This window comes from Scyliorhinus torazame, chromosome 3, assembly GCF_047496885.1.
Source record: "Scyliorhinus torazame isolate Kashiwa2021f chromosome 3, sScyTor2.1, whole genome shotgun sequence".
In the NCBI taxonomy this organism is placed as follows: Eukaryota; Metazoa; Chordata; class Chondrichthyes; order Carcharhiniformes; family Scyliorhinidae; genus Scyliorhinus; species Scyliorhinus torazame.
Genome location: NC_092709.1, coordinates 332,007,319 through 332,032,151, shown reverse-complemented (window position 1 = coordinate 332,032,151; position 24,833 = coordinate 332,007,319). Strand labels below are relative to the sequence as shown.

The window sequence follows — 24,833 nt, the reverse complement described above, 5'->3', positions numbered from 1 at the left end:
TGGTTTACCCTGAATCCTCAGACTGTGACCCCTGGTTCTGGACACACCCATCATTGGTAACACCTTCCCTGTTAGAATTTTATAAGCCTCTATGAGATCCCCCCTCATTCTTCTGAACTCCAGTGAGAACCTAGCCTCTCCTCATATGACAGTCCCGCCATCCCTGGAAACAGTTGCCAGAATGGTTTTGCAATTCATGCATGATGAAGAGGTTTGCTGAAAGCAGAAAGCAACTCCTCAGACCAATTGTGATGATTTTATATTAGAGCAAGACATTTGTTAAAATAAATAAATATAATTACAAGAACGGTTAACAGTATTTTTTAAACCTTCTGAACCAAATCTTGGCTTAAATAACGCAGAGCCAACCCCTGCTCCCCTTCACCTGAGGAAGGAGCAGCGCTCCGAAAGCTAGTGTTTGAAACAAACCTGTTGGACTTTAACCTGGTGTTGTAAGACTTCTTACTGTGCTCACCCCAGTCCAACGCCGGCATCTCCACATCATGGCCCCTTTAAATGGCAACACTCCTTATTGATTTTCTCATCTATAAAAATAAAATTCCAGTAACTTTACCACACAATGCACTGCTGTTCTCGGAGGACAACAGAAAACTGATTCTCCGGTTCTGGCCTTGTCCACGCTCCGTCTTCTTTGGAGATTTCAGCAACAACCACACACACACACACACACGATTTTCAATGTTTTCTTTAATTAGTTTTCCCCCTTTGATCTTAGACTCTCCAACAATCCTTTCGAAGTTCCCTTTGCCCAGAAATGATCAATCCCCTTTTAGATAAAAACGAAAGAGAAAATTTTGTTTCAGATTCCAGCATCTGCAGTCGTTTGTTTTTATTTTAGATAAAATCTTTATGTAATGCAGAACAAGGCAGCAGCATGGGTTCAATTCCTGTACCGGCCTCCCCGAACAGGCGCCGGAATGTGGCGACTAGGGGCTTTTCACAGTAACTTCATTGAAGCCTACTTGTGACAACAAGTGATTATTATTATTTTAAAAGTACACTTATCTATCTTTCCTCATCAACTTACAATCTTCCAAGTTGTAGATGTTCCCCAATAAAACAACCAATTTCAGGCCACTTCTTTTGTTGCCTTCCATAAATTTTTATTCAATGTCTCTTGCTTTCTCCCATTACTCACCATCTCAAACCTTTACACCTTTTGTATTGATGTTTGACCCTTGCAGTCTTCTGTCTCTAATCCAATTAAATCAGTCACACTCCCAAAACTTATTTTCCAGTATATGAGAATATGACAGTGACATAGCAAAAATAAAACTCTCAATTTCCTGACAATTATTATAAACAGTCACAGGAATGATGGCGTTCAAAAGGCATCTTGACAAATACATGGATAGGATGGGTATAGAGGGATACGGCACAAGGAAGTGCTAAGGGTTTTGGCCAAGGGTGGTATTATGATTGGTACAGGCTTGTAGGGCCGAAGGGCCTGTTCCTGGGCTCTATTGTTCTTTGAATACAAGGTGTAGGAGGGGAAAACCACATGGCCCATTGAGCTTGCTCTGCCATTCAATACGATCATGGCGGACCTCGGGTTTCAGCTCCAATTTTTGCCAACTCTCACATCCCTCCTTTTCCTGAGAGATCGGAATCTAAGCCGGAGATGTATTCAACAATGGAGAATCCTCAATCCTCTGGAGTACAGGAGTCCAAAGATTCACAACACTTTAGTCAAACAATTTCACCTCACATCAGTCCGAAATGACCGGCCCCTTACCCTGAGATGGTGGCCCCTGTGTTTTGGATTCCCAGACCAGCGGCAATTGATTCAGCGTCAATCCTATCAAGCACCCTCAGAATCTTGTATCACTGAAATCACCTCCAGAGAATATAAGCCCAATTTACTCAGCCTCTCATCATAGGAACACTTATTCCCGACACAAATCTAGCGAATCTTCACTGTACCACCTGCAAATTATTCCAAATGTGGTTGCACCAAAGCCCTGTACAATCACAGAAATACTTCACAAAATCCTGGTACAACAACGTCACTATTCGTATCAGCCTTAACTTGGCAGGGAACACAGACAGCTTCCCCTCAACCCAGCTTCCCCTCAACCTACCAATCGCTCAGATCGCGGGTGATAGGTCACCTGTTTAACGGGGAAGGAAGGAAGGAAGATAGCCAGCCAGTACTATTGCTGGGACATAAGTGTCCCCTACCATTCTCCACTGTGCCAGAGCAGGGACTTGGACCAGCTTAATCAGGCAGAGGAACCAATATCCCACTGCCCATGAACCACACTCGCCTATGGCTTCTTTCCCAAAAACACAATGACAAGTATTAATCTCAATGTTATCTGACGCCTGCAAAGCTTTTGTGGACTTAATGCTGCAGCCAAACCAGCTCGCGAAGTGCTGGCATCAGAGACAAAGACTATTTGCTCCATTGTGACAGATTAAAAAACAACCACACCGCAAAAAACCACACACACACAAAAATAAAACCTCAAGGGCTGACCCATTCACTGTGCGCTGGACAAACACCAAGCTCCTTGGTACGGGTGGGGAAGGAGAAATTGGGAAGAGGCGGTGATGGCAGACGGACCATTTAATCTTTCAGTAGTACCCCTAGCCAGCAGAGTGGGGGCTGGGGTGGGAAGGTAAGGGCATTGAAAGGAAAAACAGAAGAGAATTTCTTTGGGCTCATTGAGGTGTAGGGACAGGACGGGGCGAGGCGATTTGAGCATTTCTCACTTGCTCATGCACAGCCTCAGCATACAAGTCATTTTATGTAGAGGTGCAATATGTGTGGTGAAATCAGGCACTGGCTTTATACACGACAATAAACGTACATAGAAAGTGCAGGCTGCCATTCAAGTGCAAGTTCCAGCCATCAGTAAGCATCTGTTTCCAGCAAGTCCACCAAACAGTTCGGACTACAATACACAATGCTTACACAGGGTGCGGAGAAACAAAAGGGGAAGATAAAACCTGGCCACCTGCTCTTCACGGTCCTCCTCCCTCCCCCAAATACAGGCTAAACAAGTGTTCAAAATCAGCCAAGAATGTCAACAGGCCGTTCAATCCAGGCTGTGAGATAAAAGGTCAAACAGTCAACGCGAGCAAATTTTCCTTCAGTGTCAATGAAGCAGCAGCATAACTGGGACGGCGAGCTGGCAATCCCCCTCCCATCTACACAAGGATGTGAGCAGCAAGTGGAATAGACCACAGTCCAGTGCAAATTTAAGAAAAAAGATCGCTCAGGATTTAGCAAAGTTAGAGGGTTCGGCGTTGGGCTACGGAGAATCACCCCGGTTTGCGATGCTCCGCCACATCAGCGTCATCGGGACGCGCGCAGCCGCAACGCCGTTTGCGCGTCATCAGCCGGTCAACCCACGATGCTCCGCCCCCACCCCCCACATGGGCCGCGTTCCCGTCGGGGCGGGCCACATGTGGTCCCAGCGGTCGGGAACCTGGCGTGCCGGCTGCGGCAGTGTCCAGCACCGCCGCAGTCAGCCAGGATCTGCGCCACTGGCCGGGGACATTCTGCTACAGCTGGAGGGAGTGGCGAGGTGGTGGCCAAGGGGGTCAGTGTGGGTGGGTTAGTGCACGGTCCAGAAAGGCCAGCGCCATGTTTCCCGGCACGACCGGTGGAGGCGTAGGCGCGCACGGCTGCAGCTGCACGTCCCGGGACCCGACAATTCTCCGCGGGTGTTCTGCGCGGCACCAGTGCTAGCCCCTCACCGGTACCGGTGAGGGATTTGCGCCGATCATCCCGTCATGGAGCACCACGGATTCTCCGTTGGCGCCGGCACTTAGCTTCAGAAACGACGAATCCAGGGCGGCATGTGGCGTAGTGGTTAGCACTGGGACTGCGGCGCTGAGGACCCGGGTTTGAATCCCGGTCCTGGGTCATTGTCCGTGTGGAGTTTGCACATTCTCCCATGTCTGCGTGGGTTTCACCCTCACAACCCAAAGATGTGCACGTTAGGTGGAATGGACACGCTAAATTGCCCCTTAATTAGAAAAAAATTATTCGATACTCTAAATTTTTTTCAAAAAGAAACAAAGAATCGAGCCCACAGTCTTTAAGACGTTGGATGCTCCACCTCTCTTCACCACAACCCTTCCCAAACCTGGAAAGGAGGACTTGCATTAGCGTGGCCCCTTTCATATTCCAAAGCAAATGTACTTACAGTCATTGTTGTAACATAGGGAAATACCACAGACACACAGCCAGCTCCCAGAAACTAAAACGCGATAATAATCAGGTAACGTGTCTTCAGTAATATCGAAGGAGTTAAATATTACTGAAGACACGAGGGAGAACTCTCGTGCTCTTCTGTACATCCTGCTGAGGAGGCAGATGGGACCAATGATCAATGGGTTCATCCAAAAGACGGCATACACACCAGAGCTGCACTCCCCCCCTCAGGCGTTACACACCAGAGCCGCACTCCCCTCCCCTCCCCCCCCCCCCAGGCGTTACACACCAGAGCTGCACTCCCCCCCTCAGGCGTTACACACCAGAGCCGCACTCCCCTCCCCCCCCCCTCAGGCGTTACACACCAGAGCCGCACTCCCTCCCTCAGGCGTTACACACCAGAGCCTCACTCCCCCCCTCAGGCGTTACACACCAGAGCCGCACTCACTCCCTCAGGCGTTACACACCAGAGCCTCACTCCCCCCCCCCCTCAGGCGTTACACACCAGAGCCTCACTCCCCCCCCCCTCAGGCATTACACACCAGAGCCGCACTTCCCCCCTCAGTGTTACACACCAGAGCCGCACTCCCTCCCTCAGTGTTACACACCAGTGCCGCACTCCCTCCCTCAGCGTTACACACCAGAGCCTCACTCCCCCCCCCCCCCTCAGGTGTTACACACCAGAGCCGCACTTCCCCCCTCAGTGTTACACACCAGAGCCGCACTCCCTCCCTCAGTGTTACACACCAGTGCCGCACTCCCTCCCTCAGGCGTTACACACCAGAGCCGCACTCCCTCCCTCAGTGTTACACACCAGAGCCGCACTCCCCCCCCTCAGTGTTACACACCAGAGCCGCACCCCCTCCCCCAGGCGTTACACACCAGAGCCACACTCCCTCCCCCAGGCGTTACACACCAGAGCCACACTCCCTCCCTCAGGCGTTACACACCAGAGCCGCACTCCCTCCCCCAGGCGTTACACACCAGAGCCACACTCCCTCCCTCAGGCGTTACACACCAGAGCCACACTCCCTCCCTCAGTGTTACTCACCAGAGCCGCACTCCCTCCCTCAGGCGTTACACACCAGAGCCGCACTCCCTCCCTCAGGCGTTACACACCAGAGCCGCACTCCCTCCCTCAGGCGTTACACACCAGAGCCGCACTCCCTCCCTCAGGCGTTACACACCAGAGCCGCACTCCCTCCCTCAGGCGTTACACACCAGAGCCGCACTCCCTCCCTCAGGCGTTACACACCAGAGCCGCACTCCCTCCCTCAGGCGTTACACACCAGAGCCGCACTCCCTCCCTCAGGCGTTACACACCAGAGCCGCACTCCCTCCCCCAGGCGTTACACACCAGAGCCGCACTCCCTCCCTCAGTGTTACACACCAGTGCCGCACTCCCTCCCTCAGCGTTACACACCAGAGCCTCACTCCCCCCCCCCCCCCTCAGGTGTTACACACCAGAGCCGCACTTCCCCCCTCAGTGTTACACACCAGAGCCGCACTCCCTCCCTCAGTGTTACACACCAGTGCCGCACTCCCTCCCTCAGGCGTTACACACCAGAGCCGCACTCCCTCCCTCAGTGTTACACACCAGAGCCGCACTCCCCCCCCTCAGTGTTACACACCAGAGCCGCACCCCCTCCCCCAGGCGTTACACACCAGAGCCACACTCCCTCCCCCAGGCGTTACACACCAGAGCCACACTCCCTCCCTCAGGCGTTACACACCAGAGCCGCACTCCCTCCCCCAGGCGTTACACACCAGAGCCACACCCCCTCCCCCAGGCGTTACACACCAGAGCCACACTCCCTCCCTCAGTGTTACACACCAGAGCCGCACTCCCTCCCTCAGTGTTACACACCAGAGCCGCACTCCCTCCCTCAGGCGTTACACACCAGAGCCGCACCCCCTCCCCCAGGCGTTACACACCAGAGCCACACTCCCTCCCCCAGGCGTTACACACCAGAGCCTCACTCCCTCCCTCAGGCGTTACACACCAGAGCCGCACTCCCTCCCCCAGGCGTTACACACCAGAGCCACACTCCCTCCCTCAGTGTTACACACCAGAGCCGCACTCCCTCCCTCAGGCGTTACACACCAGAGCCACACTCCCTCCCTCAGTGTTATACACCAGAGCCGCACTCCCTCCCTCAGTGTTACACACCAGAGCCGCACTCCCTCCCTCAGTGTTACACACCAGAGCCGCACTCCCTCGCTCAGTGTTACACACCAGAGCCACACTCCCTCCCTCAGGCGTTACACACCAGAGCCGCACTCCCTCCCTCAGCGTTACACACCAGAGCCACACTCCCTCCCTCAGGCGTTACACACCAGAGCCACACTCCCTCCCTCAGCGTTACACACCAGAGCCACACTCCCTCCCTCAGGCGTTACACACCAGAGCCGCACTCCCTCCCTCAGGTGTTACACACCAGAGCCACACTCCCTCCCCCAGGCGTTACACACCAGAGCCGCACTCCCTCCCTCAGGCGTTACACAGCAGAGCCACACTCCCTCCCTCAGTGTTACACACCAGAGCCGCACTCCCTCCCTCAGGCGTTACACACCAGAGCCACACTCCCTCCCTCAGGCGTTACACACCAGAGCCACACTCCCCCCCTCAGGCGTTACACACCAGAGCCGCACTCCCTCCCTCAGTGTTACACACCAGAGCCACACTCCCTCCCTCAGTGTTACACACCAGAGCCGCACTCCCTCCCTCAGCGTTACACACCAGAGCCACACTCCCTCCCTCAGGCGTTACACACCAGAGCCACACTCCCTCCCTCAGCGTTACACACCAGAGCCACACTCCCTCCCTCAGGCGTTACACACCAGAGCCGCACTCCCTCCCTCAGGTGTTACACACCAGAGCCACACTCCCTCCCCCAGGCGTTACACACCAGAGCCGCACTCCCTCCCCCAGGCGTTACACACCAGAGCCGCACTCCCTCCCTCAGGCGTTACACAGCAGAGCCACACTCCCTCCCTCAGTGTTACACACCAGAGCCGCACTCCCTCCCTCAGGCGTTACACACCAGAGCCGCACCCCCTCCCCCAGGCGTTACACACCAGAGCCACACTCCCTCCCTCAGGCGTTACACACCAGAGCCACACTCCCCCCCTCAGGCGTTACACACCAGAGCCGCACTCCCTCCCTCAGTATTACACACCAGAGCCGCAGTCCCCCCCTCAGGTGTTACACACCAGAGCCACACCCCCTCCCCCAGGCGTTACACACCAGAGCCGCACTCCCTCCCCCAGGCGTTACACACCAGAGCCACACTCCCTCCCCCAGGCGTTACACACCAGAGCCGCACCCCCTCCCCCAGGCGTTACACACCAGAGCCACACTCCCTCCCTCAGGCGTTACACACCAGTGCCGTACCCCCTCAGGTGTTACACACCAGAGCCGCACCCCCTCCCCCAGGCGTTACACACCAGAGCCACACTCCCTCCCTCAGGCGTTACACACCAGTGCCGCACTCCCTCAGGCGTTACACACCAGAGCCGCACCCCCTCCCCCAGGCGTTACACACCAGAGCCGCACTCCCTCCCCCAGGCGTTACACACCAGAGCCGCACTCCCTCCCTCAGGCGTTACACACCAGAGCCGCACTCCCTCCCTCAGGCGTTACACACCAGTGCCGCACTCCCCCCCTCAGTGTTACACACCAGAGCCACACTCCCTCCCTCAGGCGTTAAACACCAGAGCCACACTCCCTCCCTCAGGCGTTACACACCAGAGCCGCACTCCCTCCCTCAGGCGTTACACACCAGAGCCGCACTCCCTCCCTCAGGCGTTACACACCAGTGCCGCACTCCCCCAGGCGTTACACACCAGAGCCGCACTCCCTCCCTCAGTGTTACACACCAGAGCCGCACTCCCTCCCTCAGGCGTTACTCACCAGAGCCGCACTCCCTCCCTCAGGCGTTACACACCAGAGCCGCACTCCCTCCCTCAGGCGTTACACACCAGTGCCGCACTCCCTCAGGTGTTACACACCAGTGCCTCACTCCCTCAGTGTTGCACACCAGTGCCGCACTCCCGCAGTGTCAGCCCAGATTACATGCTCAAGTTTCTGAAGTGCGTCTTGATGCCTTCTGACCCGGTGGAAAAAGTGCTACCAAGTTGTCCAAACTCTTCAACTTTGAAGCCACCAGAGATTTTTAAAAAGCAAGTGGTACTGTACACAAATGCAAGGAGCGTTTTTTTTTACTTAAGCTAAACATTTAGAGCAGATGTGATACTGGCTCTCTGACACAAATGGAACACTGAGGCCAACCGTCACGAGGCTAAGTGTGACACAATCGTGGCAAAATTACCGAGGAGTCAGGATACATTCACCAGCTTGAGAAAAGGACAAATAACCATTCAGCCAATCATGGGCTCCACACCCTGGAGCCCAGAAGACTTCAAGAGGGAGCTTAAGGTAATCGAGATCTCAGGAACGTTGAAAATTATGAATTGACCAAGACAGAAGGAGGCCATTCACCACATCACGCCCAGGCTAGCTCTTTAGTATAGCAATCTTAAAGAGCCCTACTCCCCTGACTACCTCCCCACCCCCCCATCCAATTTAAAATGGACACTCACACATGGATCAACCAGGCCCACTGATCATTTTAATTATTGGCTCAATGGAATAAGGGCATTGTTGACTAGACCAGCAATTATTGCCTATCCCCAATTGCCCTTGAGAAGCTGTGGTGAGTTGCCTTCTTGAACCACGGCAATCCCCAGATAGGAACACCCACAGTGCCGATAGGAAGGCAGTTCCAGGATTTTGACCCAGCGAGATGAATGAACATATTTCCAAGTCGGGATGGTGAGTGACTTGGAGGGAACTGGCAGGTGGTCGTGTTCCATTGCATCTGCTGCCCTTGTCCTTCTAGACTGTAGAGGTCACGGGATTGGAAGGTGCTGTCAAAGAGATTCTGGTAAGTTGCTGCAGTGCATCTTGTAGATGGTGCACATGTCCGCCACTGTGCATCGGTGGTGGAGGGAGTGCATGTTTGTGTGTGGGGTGCCAATCAAGCGGGGTGCTTTGTCTTGGATGGCATCGAGCTTTTTAAGTGTTGTCGGAACTCCATCAAACTCTGACTTCTGCATTGCAGATGGTAGACAGGCTTTGGGGAGTCAAGAAGGGGTGGCACCGTGGTTAGCACTGCTGCCTCACAGCACCAGGGACCCGGGTTCAATTCTGGTCTTGGGTGACGGTGCGATGCACATTCTCGGTATCTCTGTGGGTTTCCTCCAGCTGCTCCAGTTTCCTCCCTCAGTCCAAAGATATGCAGGTTAGATGGATTGGCCATGCACGGTGGCACAGTGGTTAGTACGGTTGCATCACAGCTCCAGGGTCCCAGGTTCGATTCCCGGCTTGGGTCACTGTCTGTGCGGAATCTGCATGTTCTCCCCGTGTCTGCGTGGGTTTCCTCCGGGTGCTCCGGTTTCCTCCCTTAAGTCCCGAAAGACGTGCTGTTATGGGGGAATTGGACATTCTGAATTCTCCCTCTGTGTACCCGAAAAGGCGACTAGGGGATTTTCACGGTAACTTCATCGCAGTGTTAATGTAAGCCTACTTGTGACACTAATAAAGATTATTGTTAAAGATTGTATTATTAAATTGCCCCTTAGTGGCCAAGGATGTGTAAGTTAGGTGAGATTACAGGGATGGGGAGTGAGCACAGGTCGGGTGTTTTTTCAGAGGGTTGGTGCAGGCTAGATAGGCCGAATGGCCTCCTTCTGCACTGTAGCGATCTATGGATCTAAGACAAGTTACTCTGTGCCTAAATCTCAGAATTCAAGTCTCTGACCGGCTCCTCTAACCACACAGTGTTTTTATAGTTGGTCCAGTTCAGCTTCTGGTAAATGATAAAATCCAGGATGTTGATCCTGCGGGATTCAGCAATGGCAATGTCATTGGATGCAGAATGTAGGAAAAGCTCCACCGAACTTATTATTCATTCTACGAGACAAAGGCAGCAAGGAATTATTTTTACCCAGTCGAAGTATTCAAAATGATGAGAGGTTCGGGTAGAGTAAATAAAAGAAATGTTGGCACGAGGAGTCGGTTCACAGAGGATTTAACCATTGCGACAAAAAGAAGAGGGATTAAGAAAAACGTGATTGTTACGACCTGGAATTCATTGCTGGAAAATGTGGTGAAAGCGGAATCAAATCAAACGCGAGTTGGATAAATACTTGAAAAGGAGATATATGTTGAGCAAGTGGTATGAATGGGTAGCGATTGTAAAGAGCAGACACGGTAACAATGGATCGAATAGCTTCCTGTATTGTGGGATCCGACCAAATCTTCCACCGATCACAATCTCTTCCCCTTTTTGATAGCACACCGTTTCTTTTGATCACACTTGGCATAACTGAATGTGCTGTAGTTTCTTTTCTTTAGTATTGTTTCATAGATGCCAGAAGGGCAGCAATCAGCCAGAACAAGACAAATATGTTTTGTTTTCCATTTAACTCAGTACGGATGCACCAGGAGCTAAGTTTATGTTTTGCAAGTGAGCAAGCCACATGAGACTAAGCAAGCCATTCTGAAAATTCTCGGTGCCTGGTTAATCAATACTGGATAGGTAGACACAACAGCCAACATGGAATCGCCTTGATATTCTCTTCCTCCGCTCAAATCAGGAACAAAGGCAAGACTGGCACTCGCCCTAGTGCAGTGAGCACTAATACAGCCCAATGTTGTGTTATGCTTCTTTGTGTAGCATAAGCTACTTCCTTGATGTATGCTTTGACAAAGGAAGGTCCAGACTTTGTAATGAGTTCAATATGTTCATTGAACTATTAACACAGTTCTTAAATGATTTCGACTCTCCTGCTAATCTAACTGTAGTAACTCAGTCTAACTAAACCAATCTGCTTTAAGCCACGTGCTGGGTGTGATGCTTCTGATCAACCCTGATGTACTCTCCAGTTGTGGGTCTGTGGAAAGAAAAAGAGCATGTATGCCCTGTCCTTTTATATAGGTTGTGAAGTGCACCCTTGTGGTAATGCCACCTCTGGGTGTCCTGATTACCCATTGGTTGTGTCCTATTCTAATGACCCACTGGCTGTATGTCTGTGTGTCATGTCATCTCTGGTGCTCCCTCTAGTGTTTACTTAGTCATAGTGTATTTACATTAACCCCTTGTGTATATACGGTGATGCATATCACCACACCCAATACGATAAAGGTTCCATCTTTATAAAAGATTCTGTCCGTCAGGCGGGATATCAAACCCAGGTCTCAGATGGAGGGAATTCTCCTCGATATCTCAGTATTTATTCCTCAGCAGACTTCACTCAAATGATCAAATCATTGTCTCGTTGCCACCTGCTTGTGCAGCATTTATTGAGTACAGGTTGGTCACAGCGCATCCAATATTGCAACAGAGGCATTGCTTCAAAAAACACTTCATTGGCTGTAAGGCACTGGTCTGTTGGACATCCCGAGGTTGTGAAAGGTGCTGTAGGGATGCAAGTGTTTCTTGCATCCCTCATGCCAGGGAGCAAATCCACATCTTGCGTCGGCTTCCTTTGGGTTAACCAAATAAAATCAGCAAATGTGGGATCAATTAAAAAGGCAGTTCCTTAAGAGAGTGGTGCCGGATCAAAGTAAAGAGAATCTCAAAGGAAACTTAAAACGACAAAAGAAAATGTGGTGAAGGGGGCGATAACGCACCCCAGTCCCCGGGGTGCCCACCAGGCATGGAAGGCCTCAACGGAAGGCATCCAGAAACCCAGGATAACGATCTGGGGACCCGGGTTCAAATCCCACCACGGCAGGTGATAGAATTTAAACTCAAGAAAATATCTGGAATTAAAAGTCTAATGACGACCATTGTCGATTGTCGTAAAAATCCAAGTGGTTTACTAATGAACTTTAGGGAAGGAAATCTGCCACCCTTACCTGGTCTGGCTTACATGTGACTCCAGACCCACAGCAATGTGGTTGACTCTTAGCTGCCCCCTTAAGGGCAATTAGGGATGGGCAATAAATGCCATGAACAAATCCATGGCTGATTTTTCTCCCACTTTTAGAAAGTGCGTGACTGCTGCTCCTGGCTTGCTTGCTCCACAGACTGGGGAGCAAACCCTTCAACAACACACTGCAAACTGAACTATCAAAAGAACTTGCAGAGCAAACTTCGACTACATTCACATTTCTAAAAGCTTTTGCAATCGAACAATTGTTACCAAAATTACAGTGATATTCATTCTCCATAACCACCCATTCACTTCGCTATCAGCTTACTCCCTCATGCCCCAAAAACAGACTTCAAAACCCACTGATAAATTCTACACCCCTCCATGGACTCACCCAGTCCGTCTGAATCTTCTTCTCCAGGATATCCGCTTACCCGCACCCCTCTATTCTGGAACACTGCAAGAGTCACACAGGGTGTATGGTTCATTCACTACACTCGGTACCCTTTGAACATCGCTTCCCAACCCAAACTGTCGTCTCCAGCCCAACCTTTGGTCTTTCGATTTCCACTCCATCCAACCCTCTTTCTTCTCAGTGTGCACACTGTTCAACATTTCCCTTCAGGTGAAGAGCGCTGAACAAAATGCGAGTTCCTGCTGCCAACATATTCCTGGTATATTTCATTGAGCACACAAGCAGTGCCAATTCAAGAGCAGTTTTATGTTTTGATCAGCTCCGGGGTATCAGGGCACAAGGGGTCACAATTGTATTGAAGCTCCTCAGAGTGCAATATCATCCATGTAGAAAGAGTTGAATATCATTGGGGCTCGAAACTGTTTGGAACCCCTTGGACTGTATGCTGAGCATTGAATGCATGTAGTAAATATTACATGCATCACAATTGCATTGATGCACTTCAGATTGCAACATAATAGGACCATAATATATAGGAGCAGAATTAGGCCATTTGACCCATTGAGTCTGCTCCACCATTCAATCATGGCTGTTCCTCATCCCCATTCTCTTGCACCAGAGCACCGCAAAGTCTCTCCCCATTTAGATACAAGTTGAGTTCCCATTTTCCTGACCAAAATGGATGACCTCACACTTATCCATGTTAAACTCCATCTGCCACATTTTGGCCCACCCTCCTAACATATCTATATCCATTTGTACGGTTCTTATTTCCTCATTGCAACATACTGACCCACCTATTTTTGCATCGCCTGCAAATTTGGCTGTAGAACCTTCCATCCCTGTATCCAAGTTGTTAATATAGGTTGTAAATAGTTGGGGCCCAAGGACCAAACCCTGTGACACCCCACGAGTTACATCTTGCCATCCACAAAAAAAGACTCAATTATCCCGACTCTTTGTCTTCCATCAGCCAGTCACGGTAGCACAGTGGTTAACACTGTTGCTTCACAGCGCCAGGGTCCCAGATTCGAGTCCCGGCATGGGTCACTGTCTGTGTAGAGTCTGCATGTTCTCCCCGTGTCTGCGTGGGTTTCCTTCGGGTGCTCCGGTTTCCTCCCACAAGTCCCGAAAGACATTCTGTTAGGTGAATTGGACATTCTGAATTTCCCCTCAGTGTACCCGAACAGGCGCCGGATTGTGGCGACCAGAGTATTTTCACAGTAACTTCATTGCAGTGTTAATGTAAGCCTACTTGTGACAATGATAAAGATTATTATTCTATCCAAGCTAATAAATTACCCCTAACCCCATGCAATGCATCAACCTTCTGTGCGGCACCTTATCAAATATTCCGGAAATCCAGATATACCAGATCTACAGGATCCCCATTATCCACTTGGCTTGTTACATCTTCGAAGAACTCTAACAAATTAGTCAAGCAGGATTTACACTCATAAACCATGCTGCCTCTGATGGATTGGGTTTTGACTTTCCAAATGTCCTGATATTACTTCCTTAATAATGGATTTTGATAGCTTCCATTTTTCCAATCCACTGGAACCTTTCCTGTGCCCAGGAAATTTTGGAATATTATAACCAATGGATCCACTATCTCCACTGCCACTTCCTTTGGCATGCTAGGATGCGAGCCATCAGGCCCGCGGAACCCGTCTGCCTTTAATCCCAAGAGTTTGTTGAGTATTGTTGCCCTATTGATGCTGATTGTTCCAAGTTCCAACCTTTCTATTACCTCTGAATTGCCCATTCCTGTAGCTCTGCTGTCCTTCACCGTGAAAACTGAGGCAAAATATTGATTTAGCATCTCTGCCATTTCTGTGTTCCCCACTATTAACTCTCCGGTTTCATCGCCCAAGGGACCAACATTCACCTCAGCAACTCTCTTTCCTTTTATGTACTAATTGAAGTTTTGACTATCCTCTTTGATATTTTGCACTAGCTTTCTTTCGTAATTTACCTGATCTCTTTTTATTACCCCTTTGTTTATGTTTGAAAGTTTCTCAATCTTCCAGCCTGCCACTGGCCTTTGCAATACGACGTAACTTACGTTTTTGTCTTTATAATGCCCTTGACCTCCTTGTTTAGCCATGGATGTTTTTTTTACCCCTCTTACCATCTTTCTTCCTCTCTGGAATATATTTTGTGAGTCATTTCAGTATCCCTTAAACAATTGCCACTGCTCAACAGCCACCCCACCCCACCTTCCTGCCCACTCTACTCCAGCCAAATCTGCCCTCATGCCTATGTAATTACCTGTGTTGAATTCCAGAACGCGAGTGTGGGACTCCACTTTCTCCCCCCCTAACTGAATTTTGAATTCTATCATGCTGTGTTCACTATTCCCTAAAAGGATCCCTAACTATGAGGTCATTAATTAATCCCTCCTCGTTGCACAATACCAAATCCAGAGTAGCCTGCTCCCTGGTTGGTTCCACAACATATTGCTCCAAGAAACAATCTCTAAAACATTCAATGAACTCTCCCTCGATGTTACCCCTGCCAATTTGATTCATCCAGTCTATGTGCATATTAAAATCACCCATAATTATAATCAATGTAGAAAATCTGAGTTTTGTTGCACTTTCTGTAATGACCATGTTGAAATGTTTTGCAATGTTCCTTTAGATATTTTATGAATAAAGTATATCTTTGCAACAAAAAAGGTAAATGGGCAGGAGGCAATATAAGCACAATTCCACCCCCTAGCCCCATTTTTACTCCCACAGTATCATTAATGGTCGAGGGGGGCTCGAAGCCCAGGGTCTAAAGACTCAGTTGACAATTGATGGGTCCAGTACAGTTTCTCTTTTTTATTTAGGAATTACATTTGGGGGGGGGGGGGGGGGGGAGAGAAGAGAGAAAATCAGTCAGATAAGAAAAAAAGCCAAAACTCACCCCCAAAGCATATATTTCCCTCCCCGCAGAAAAAAGCCAGTTTTAAAATTCATCTTCACAGAAACAGTCTAATTATTTACTTTTTACACAATGTACAGCACAGAACCAGACCCATTCAAAACCCAACAGGTTTACACCAGTGTCCTTCAGTTTCACTGGTACTATCAGCCATAGATCTTTGCATATCTCGCCTCTCCTTCAGTGTCGCTGGATCATAATCCTGAATCGCCCTTCCTAACAGCACGGTGGGTGCCCCCACACCCACATGGACTGCAGTGACTCAAGGGCAATTGATAATAATAATAATCTTTATTATTGTCACAAGTAGGCTTACATTAACACTGCAATGAAGTTACTGTGACAAGCCCCTAGTCGCCACATTCCGACGCCTGTTCGGGTACACAGAGGGAGAATTCAGAATGTCCAATTACCTAACAAGCATGTCTTTCGGGACTCGTGGGAGGAAACCGGAGCACCCGGAGGGAGCCCACACAGACACGGGGAGAACATGCAGACACAGCACAGACAGTGACCCAAGCGGGAATCGACCCTGGCACCGTGAGACAACAGCTACCGTGCCACCCATAGGGGATGGTCAATAATTAGGTGTGGGCAATAAATATTGGGCTTGCCAGCAATAACCCATAAGCGAATAAGAACACAATTCCTCTTCGCCCTCAGGGCTTTGAAGGAGCTTCCCCCTTAAGATACATCCACTCTCTTTGTCACAACTTGAGTGTGGGAGCGAGTTTGACATCCCACCACTATCCTGGTAACGGAAATTCTCCTGAATTCCCTACCAATTCAGCATTCCAGCGCCCTCGGTATTTTGCTCCTGATTTCCCTATTGGGTTCATTGGAAACTACCTCCCTATTTACAACCTCTGGGCTTTGGACAAGTGGAAACACCTACATCCCAAATGATCAATCTTAAAAAGACTGAGCAGGTCATCCCCTTTCAGAGAAAGGCGATTAAGTGCCACCACTCCGGAAAAATACTCCATCCCTCTCCAAGCCGTAAAAAGAAAACGAGACAAGCTTGCCCGGGCAGGAAGTAACCGGTGAGGAAACCGGTGCCTCCTTGTGAACAAGAAGAGCCCTTAACGCGTCAAAAAAAAAGGTCTCAGGACGTTCAGAATCAAAATACACACCTTAAAAATCAGACAACTGCCAGAACATAGGTTTTATTGAAAGAGTTCCCATTGCCCAGCCGGTTTGCCAACCAGAATTTCGCTCTTTAAACAGCTGAGCTGTGCCTCCATCCGCAGAAGAGGCACGTTTTAAAATGCCACAAACCGCATCGTTACTGATTTCCTTCAAAGCCGCTTTAAGAGCAAGTTGCATCTTAAAGGATATCAGGGATCAACGCTGAGACTGTGCAAAGTCAGCTGCCTCCTGGAGTATTTTTTTCCCCCTTTTAAGTGATCTTGAAACTGACCCAATCGTATTTCCTCCCCCCGAAATTAACTTGGCTGCGACCCACGTGCATTAATCTGCCTCCCCCTCCCTTATTGTTAAAATAAAGAATGATTTGGGGTTTTTAAATAATATATATATATATGATGCTGCTTACCACAGGGTTGCAGATGAAAGACCCGCGTGGAGTCCATACCGCCTGGCTGTGTGGGTGTGTTGGAGGAACTATTCACCACCATCACATTCTCATCCTCTGCCCCAGAGCCGCTTTCTTTCTAAGACGAGCCCTAAAGAAGTGAAACTGATCCAAGCGCTGGAGAAACGCCCAAAAGGGGTCCTCACCTCCGCCTATTGCATCGTGTTTCCCCCCACCCCTTAAAAAAAAAAGTCAAGATCCAGCGAAAGGACACACACACAGACTAAGTGCAGAGCAGGGAAGAGTGCAGCAGAAAAGCACTTCTGGCAAAATAGGTAAACCACGTGTCTTCATTGCTGTTTGGCAAAGAAATAACCTGCTGGAAGACAGGATATCGCAATTTTTCTTTCAACACTTCGGATCACCTTATTTAATATTAGTTGTAAAGTTCATATTTTAAACTTAAACCTGGTTTAAGAAATGCAACCTACAATTGTCGATCGTTTTATTAACCATTGGTTGTCAAGTTATTTTTCTTTCTGTAAATAATCTCGATTCCGACAACACCAGACCCATTCGAGTATTGCCCTCCGTAATTGTCTCTCCGGCACCCAAATGCCGGTTATTTGGGGCACTGGTTAATGGGGAAACACTTAGGATGAGATGGCTATTAGGAGCGAGCATCAAAAGGCAGATTGTGACATCTCTGTACAGATTAATCTAGTTAACGAGGACATTCCTTTTATTAGAACATAGAACATACAGTGCAGGAGGAGGCCACTCGGCCCATCGAGTCTGCACCGACCCACTTAAGCCCTCACTTCCACCCTATCCCCTTAACCCAATAACCGCACCTAACCATTTTGGTCACTAAGGGCAATTTATCATGGCCAATCCCCCTAACCTGCACATCTTTGGACTGTGGTAGGAAACCGGAGCACCCGGAGGAAACCCACGCACACACGGGGAGGACGTGCAGACTCCGCAGACAGTGACCTACTGGAGAATCGAACATGGGGCCCTGGCGGTGTGAAGCCACAGTGCTATCCACTTTGAAGGGAGGTGGGCTTGGCTGGCGGGGCCTGTATTCATTGCCCATCCCTAACTGTCCACAAGGAGAAGGTGGAGAGGTGCCATTTGATCTACACTCCATTGGTGTACGTACACCCACAGTCAATGCTGAGACAAGTTAATGGGGACTGAGGGACACAGATGGAGACAGTTTTTTCTTTATAAATTTAGAGTACCCAATTAATTTTTTCCAATTATAGAGCAATTTAACGTGGCCAATCCACCTACCCTGCACATCTTTGCATTCTGGGGGTGAAACTCACGCAAACACGGGGAGAATGTGCAAACTCCACACGGACAGTAACCCAGGATCGAGCAGAGATCGAAAATGGGACCTCAGCGCTGTGAGGCAGCAGTGCTCGCCCCTGTGTCACCGTGCTGCCCGAAGACAGAGACAGTTCATGGGGACAGCGGGCACAGATAGAGACAGTTAATGGGGCAGAGGGTCACAGAGAGAGACAGTTAATGGGGACAGAGGGACACAGATAGAGACAGTTAATGAGGACTGCACAGATTGAGACAGTTAATAGGGACAGAGGGACACATATAGAGACAGTTAATGGGGACAGATGTGCACAGATAGCAACAGTTAATGGGGACAGAGGGACACAGATAGAGACAGTTAATAGGGACTGTGCACAGATTGAGACAGTTAATAGGGACAGAGGGTCACAGATAGAGACAGTTAATGGGGACAGAGGGACACAGAGACAGTTAATGAGGACTGCACAGATTGAGACAGTTAATAGGGACAGAGGGACACATATAGAGACAGTTAATGGGGACAGATGTGCACAGATAGCAACAGTTAATGGGGACAGAGGGACACAGATAGAGACAGTTAATAGGGACTGTGCACAGATTGAGACAGTTAATAGGGACAGAGGGTCACAGATAGAGACAGTTAATGGGGACAGAGGGACACAGATAGAGACAGTTAATGAGGACTGTGCACAGATTGAGACAGTTAATAGGGACAGAGGGACACATATAGAGACAGTTAATGGGGACAGATGTGCACAGATAGCAACAGTTAATGGGGACAGAGGGACACAGATAGAAACAGTTAAGGGGGACAGATATGCACAGATAGAGACAGTTAATGGGGACAGACAGGCGCAGATAGAAACAGTTAATGGGGACAGATGTGCACAGATAGAGACATTTAATGGGGGCAGAGGTACACAGATAGAGACAGTTAATTGGGACAGGAGCACAGATAAAGACAATGAGGACAGAGAGACACAGATAGAGACAGTTAATGGGGCAGAGGTGCACAGTTAGAGACAGTTAATGGGGACAGAGGTGCACAGATAGAGACAGTTAATGGGGACAGAGGTGCACAGATAGAGACAGTTAATGGGGACAGAGGGACACAGATAGAGACAGTTAATTGGGACAGGAGCACAGATAAAGACAATGAGGACAGAGAGACACAGATAGAGACAGTTAATGGGGCAGAGGTGCACAGATAGAGACAGTTAATGGGGACAGAGGTGCACAGGTAGAGACAGTTAATGGGGACAGAGGGACACAGATAGAGACAGTTAATGGGGACAGAGGGACACAGATAGAGACAGTTAATGGGGACAGGTACACAGATAGAGACAGTTAATAGGGACAGGGGCACAGATAAAGACAATTAATGGGGATAGAGGTACACAGATAGAGACAGCTAATGGGGACAGGTGCACTGATAGAGACAGTTAATGGGGACAAAGGTACACAGATAGACAGTTAATGGGGCCAGAGGGACACAGATAGAGACAGTTAATGGGGACAGAGAGATACAGATAGAGACAGTTAATTGGGACAGAGGTGCACTGATAGAGACAGTTAATGGGGACAGAGGGACACAGATATAGACAGTTAATGGGGACAGAGGTGCACAGATAGAGACAGTTAATGGGGACAAAGGTACACAGATAGACAGTTAATGGGGCCAGAGGGACACAGATAGAGACAGTTAATGGATCAGAGAGATACAGATAGAGACAGTTAATTGGGACAGAGGTGCACTGATAGAGACAGTTAATGGGGACAGATGTGCACCGATAGAGAGAGTTAATGGGGACAGAGGGACACAGATAGGGACAGTTAATGGGGACAGAGGTGCACAGGTAGAGATAGTTAATGGGGACAGAGGGACACAGATAGAGACAGTTAATTGGGACAGAGGTGCACAGATAGAGACAGTTAATGGGGACAGAGGGGCTGAGATAGAGACAGTTAATGGGGACAGAGGTGCACAGGTAGAAACAGTTAATGGGGACAGAGGTGCACAGGTAGAAACAGTTAATGGGGACAGAGGGACACAGATAGAGACAGTTAATGGGGCCAGAGGTGCATCAGTAGAGACAGTTAATGGGGACAGAGGGATACGGATAGAGACAGTTAATGGGGACAGAGGTGCACAGATAGAGACAGTTATTAGGGACAGAGGGACACAGATAGAGACAGTTAATGGGGTCAGAGACAGTTAATGGGGACAGAGGGACACAGATAGAGACAGTTAATGGGGACAGAGGTGCACAGTTAGAGACAGTTAATGGGGACAGAGGTGCACAGATAGAGACAGTTTTTGGGGACAGTGGTGCACAGATAGAGTCAGTTAAAAGGGACAGAGGTACACAGATAGAGACAGTTAATGGGGACAGAGGGACACAGATAGAGACAGTTAATGGGGACAGAGGGACACAGATAGAGACAGTTAATGGGGGCAGAGGGACACAGATAGAGACAGTTAATGGGGACAGAGGGACACAGTTAGAGACAGTTAATGGGTTCAGAGGGACACAGATAGAGACAGTTAATGGGGACAGAGGGACACAGATAGAGACAGTTAATGGGGACAGAGGGACATGGATAGAGACAGTTAATGGGTTCAGAGGGACACAGATAGAGACAGTTAATGGGGACAGAGGGACACAGATAGAGACAGTTATTGGGGACAGAGGGACACAGATAGAGACGGTTAATGGGGGACAGAGGGACATGGATAGAGACAGTTAATGGGGACAGAGGTGTACAGATAGAGACAGTTAATGGGGACAGGGGGATACAGATAGAGAATGTTATTGGGGACAGAGGTGCACAGTTAGAGACAGCTAATGGGGACAGAGGGACACAGATAGAGACAGTTAATGGGGACAGAGGGACACAGATAGAGACAGTTAATGGGGACAGAGGGACACAGATAGAGACAGCTAATGGGGACAGGTGCACAGATAGAGACAGTTAATGGAAACAGAGGTACACAGATAGAGACAGTTAATGGGGACAGGTGCACAGATAGAGTCAGATAATGGGGACAGAGGGACACAGATAGAGACGATTAATGGGGACAGAGGGACACAGATAGAGACAGTTATTGGGGACAGAGGGAGACAGATAGAGACAATTAATGGGGACAGAGGGACACAGATAGACAGTTAATGTGGGGAGAGGTACACAGATAGAGACAGTTAACGGGGACAGAGGGACACAGATAGAGACAGTTAATAGGGACAGAGGGACACAGATAGAGACAGTTAATGGGGACAGAGGGACACAGATCGAGACAGTTAATAGGGACAGAGGGACACAGATAGAGACAGTTACTGGGGACAGAGGGACACAGATAGACAGTTAATGGGGGGAGAGGTACACAGATAGAGACAGTTAATGGGGACAGAGGGACACAGATAGAGACAGTTAATGGGGACAGAGGGGCTCAGATAAAGACAGTTAATAGGGACAGAGGGACACAGATAGATACAGTTAATGGGGACAGAGGTACACAGATAGACAGTTAATGGGGGGAGAGGTACACAGAAAGAGACAGTTAATGGGGACAGAGGGACACAGATAGAGACAGTTAATGGGGACAGAGGGACACAGATAGAGACAGTTAATAGGGACAGAGGGACACAGATAGATACAGTTAATGGGGACAGAGGTACACAGATGGACAGTTAATGGGGACAGAGGGACACAGACAGAGAAGGTTAATGGGGACAGAGGGACACAGATAGAGACAGTTAATGGGGACAGAGTGCCTTCATACACCCTCTCCCTCTACTGTGTGGCTAACGATTGCCCTCTCTGTGTCTCCTCAGGAAAAGCTCTCCCACAATCGGCGGGAGAGGGCCCGGACTGACGATGGGAGGCTGGTCATGAAAACCCTCACCTCCTTCAAGGAGCGGGTCCTGGAAGTGACTGATGTGGCTGATAACAGGGCAGTCACCCATGTGGAGGCTGGCGGACGCTGTAGAGTTGTGGAACCACCGGGCTCCACCCAGAGGACCTGTCAAACGGGAGTATTGATTGCCTTACTGACTGACCCGTCCCTTCCGCTGACCACATGTCCATTCTCCCGCTGGTCCTCCAGCCGACAGAGCCGAGCCATCCCAGGCGGCACCCTCTCATGACTCCCAGGAGAACACCTTGGAAGTGAGCTCTGAGGATGCAACTGTTGTAGCCATGTCACAGCTGTCATCCCCATCCTCCAGCAGCGCAGATACACACACCTCGGTGGGAAACGTTGGTGGTCAGGCGTCTGGGGCACAATGGTGAGCACCACACTGCTGGTGATGCACATCAGGTGGAGGCAGGAACCCCCGGCGAGACAGCAGTCGGAGGGCTTCTGGTTCCCAGGACGCAGCTGGGTCCCAGCCTGATGCTGAGCCTATGGAAGAGATCACCCCGGAGCTGATGGAGACGATAGGGAGCAGCCGGGACGTTCACTGGGAGATGGCAGCATCGCTCCAAATTGTTTTGAGGCAGCACAGTGGCGCAGTGGTTAGCACTGCTGCCTCATGACGCTGAGGACATGGGTTCGAATCCCGGCCCTGGGTCACTATCTGTGTGGAGTTTGCACGTTCTCCCCGTGCCTGCGTGGGTCTCACCCCCGCAACCCAAAGATGTGCAGTTTAGGTGGACTGGCCATGCTCGAGTGCCCCTTGATTGGAAAAAATAATTATTTTTAAAAGCATCGCTCCAGCAGATCTATAGTCAATTGAACGAGTCCCAGAGGCTACAGGCACAGGAGATGGCACCGGCAATGAGTGGCACTGAGGCCAACACAGCCAGGGTGGCGACCGCAGTGGAGAGCCTGGTGCACGATGTCAGTAGCATGAGTGAAGGTGTCCAAGGCGCTGTGCAGTCAGCGACAGCCATGGCTGAGGGTCTCGACAGAATGACAACCTCGCTGGGGGCTGTCACCCAGAACCAGGTCAACCCTGATGGGTATGGCCAAGGCGCTGCGGAGCTTGTCCCAGTCGCAGGTGGGCATTGCCGAGGCGCTGCAGAGCATGTGCCAGTCGCTGAGGAGCATCGCTGAGGGCGCCAACACCATGATGCAGACATGGGGAGTCGCCAGGACTGGCATAGCCAGATGATGCAGGGCTCGAACGAGCTGCCTCTCCATCCCAAGGTGAGACCCAGCGTCCTATGGGCACTGACCAGGAGAAAGGGGTGCTGAGTGCCAACCCGATACCATACCATGGAGTGCCGCCAGCGGGTACCAGCTCCCCCCATGTTCCACCCCTCTGATGAGGCTGCGTCTTGAGGTCAGCGCACGGGACAGGCGGCACGGCTGTGCTGCCGACAAGTGAGCCGGGACCCTCCGGCCTCAGAGTCCCCAGAGGACGCCCGCCAGGGGCATCGAAGGCCATGGGACGAGGTAAGCAGCTGGCAGCCTCCATTTCAGATGTGCATCCTGGAGAAATACCTAGATATAGTGGTACAGCTAGGAGGGACAGGCACGTTGAGGATCACTGAGGGCATCAGAGGAGTGAGTGTGGTGGGGGAGGGATAGGTAGGGAGTGGGGAGGAGGGGTGGTTGGAGGGTGGAGGAGGCCACCACAACTGGGAATGTGGTATTGTACAGCACATTAAACTCCTTTCAGAACAACCATTATGATGCCTGTCACTTCCATCCGCAAGGCAGGCTGTCATCCGGACACTTTGCCCATCTCTCCAGGCATCCCCCTGCCTCCCTGTGCCGCTCACCCACCCTCCGGCCGTGGACCTGTTCCCGGAGCTGTGTCCCCATCCCCTGGGTGTTCGGATGTTGCTGTGCGGTATTGACTCCCGTAGTGTTTGGGTATAGTGTCCAAGCATCAGGGTGTGATTGGAATGCTAGGCAATGATTCCCACGTGCTACATGGCCCGCCCACCCACGGGATTGTGTGAAGTGCTCACTTAACCACGATTGCCAATTCCCTGTTAGCAAAAGCCTTCAGCCGTGCAGCCAGAGGCCTCAACATTCAAAGTGGTGTTATGGGTGATCAGTGGGGCAGACGGGTAGGGACAAGAGTTGCCCCCGGAACGGGGAAACATGACTCAGAGTTGGCATAGTGAGATCCTGATTTTGCCTACAGGAGCGGGCCAGTTGCATCGGAAACTGTTTGGCACCCGACATGGATCTCGTTTTGTGCCTCTTTTGCAATTCCCTGGCCTCATTACGCTTGATCAAAAAGAACAAAGAAGAAGAACAAGAAAGGTACAGCATAGGAACAGGCCCTTCGGCCCTCGAGGTCTGTGCCGAACATGCTGCCCATCCAAACTGAAATCTCCTACACTTCCTGGGTCTGTATCCCTCTATTCCCATCCTATTCATGTATTTGTCAAGATGCCCCTTAAATGTTACGTTCGTCCCTGCTTCCACCACCTCCTCCGGCAGCGAGTTCCAGGCACCCACTGCCCTCTGTGTAAAAGACTTGCCTGTACTTCTCCTCTAAACCTTGCCCTTTAAACCTATCCCCCTAGTA

At 50.2% G+C, this 24,833-nt stretch overlaps 1 protein-coding gene across 4 annotated transcripts in view; it reads right to left on the bottom strand.

Moving 5' to 3' along the window:
- The window catches only part of slc4a11 (solute carrier family 4 member 11), a 400,651-nt gene that overhangs the window by 262,086 nt on the left and 113,732 nt on the right, over nt 1-24,833 (bottom strand). For 2 of the 4 annotated variants that reach the window (XM_072497671.1, XM_072497672.1), the window contains exon 1: nt 17,032-17,272. The exons of the other annotated variants lie outside the window; for them this stretch is intronic. In XM_072497671.1, the coding sequence (XP_072353772.1) occupies nt 17,032-17,113 (82 nt within the window). In that variant the 5' untranslated portion in view covers nt 17,114-17,272. Of the gene's footprint in view, nt 1-17,031; nt 17,273-24,833 lie in introns of those variants that run through there. 4 annotated transcript variants of the gene reach the window in all.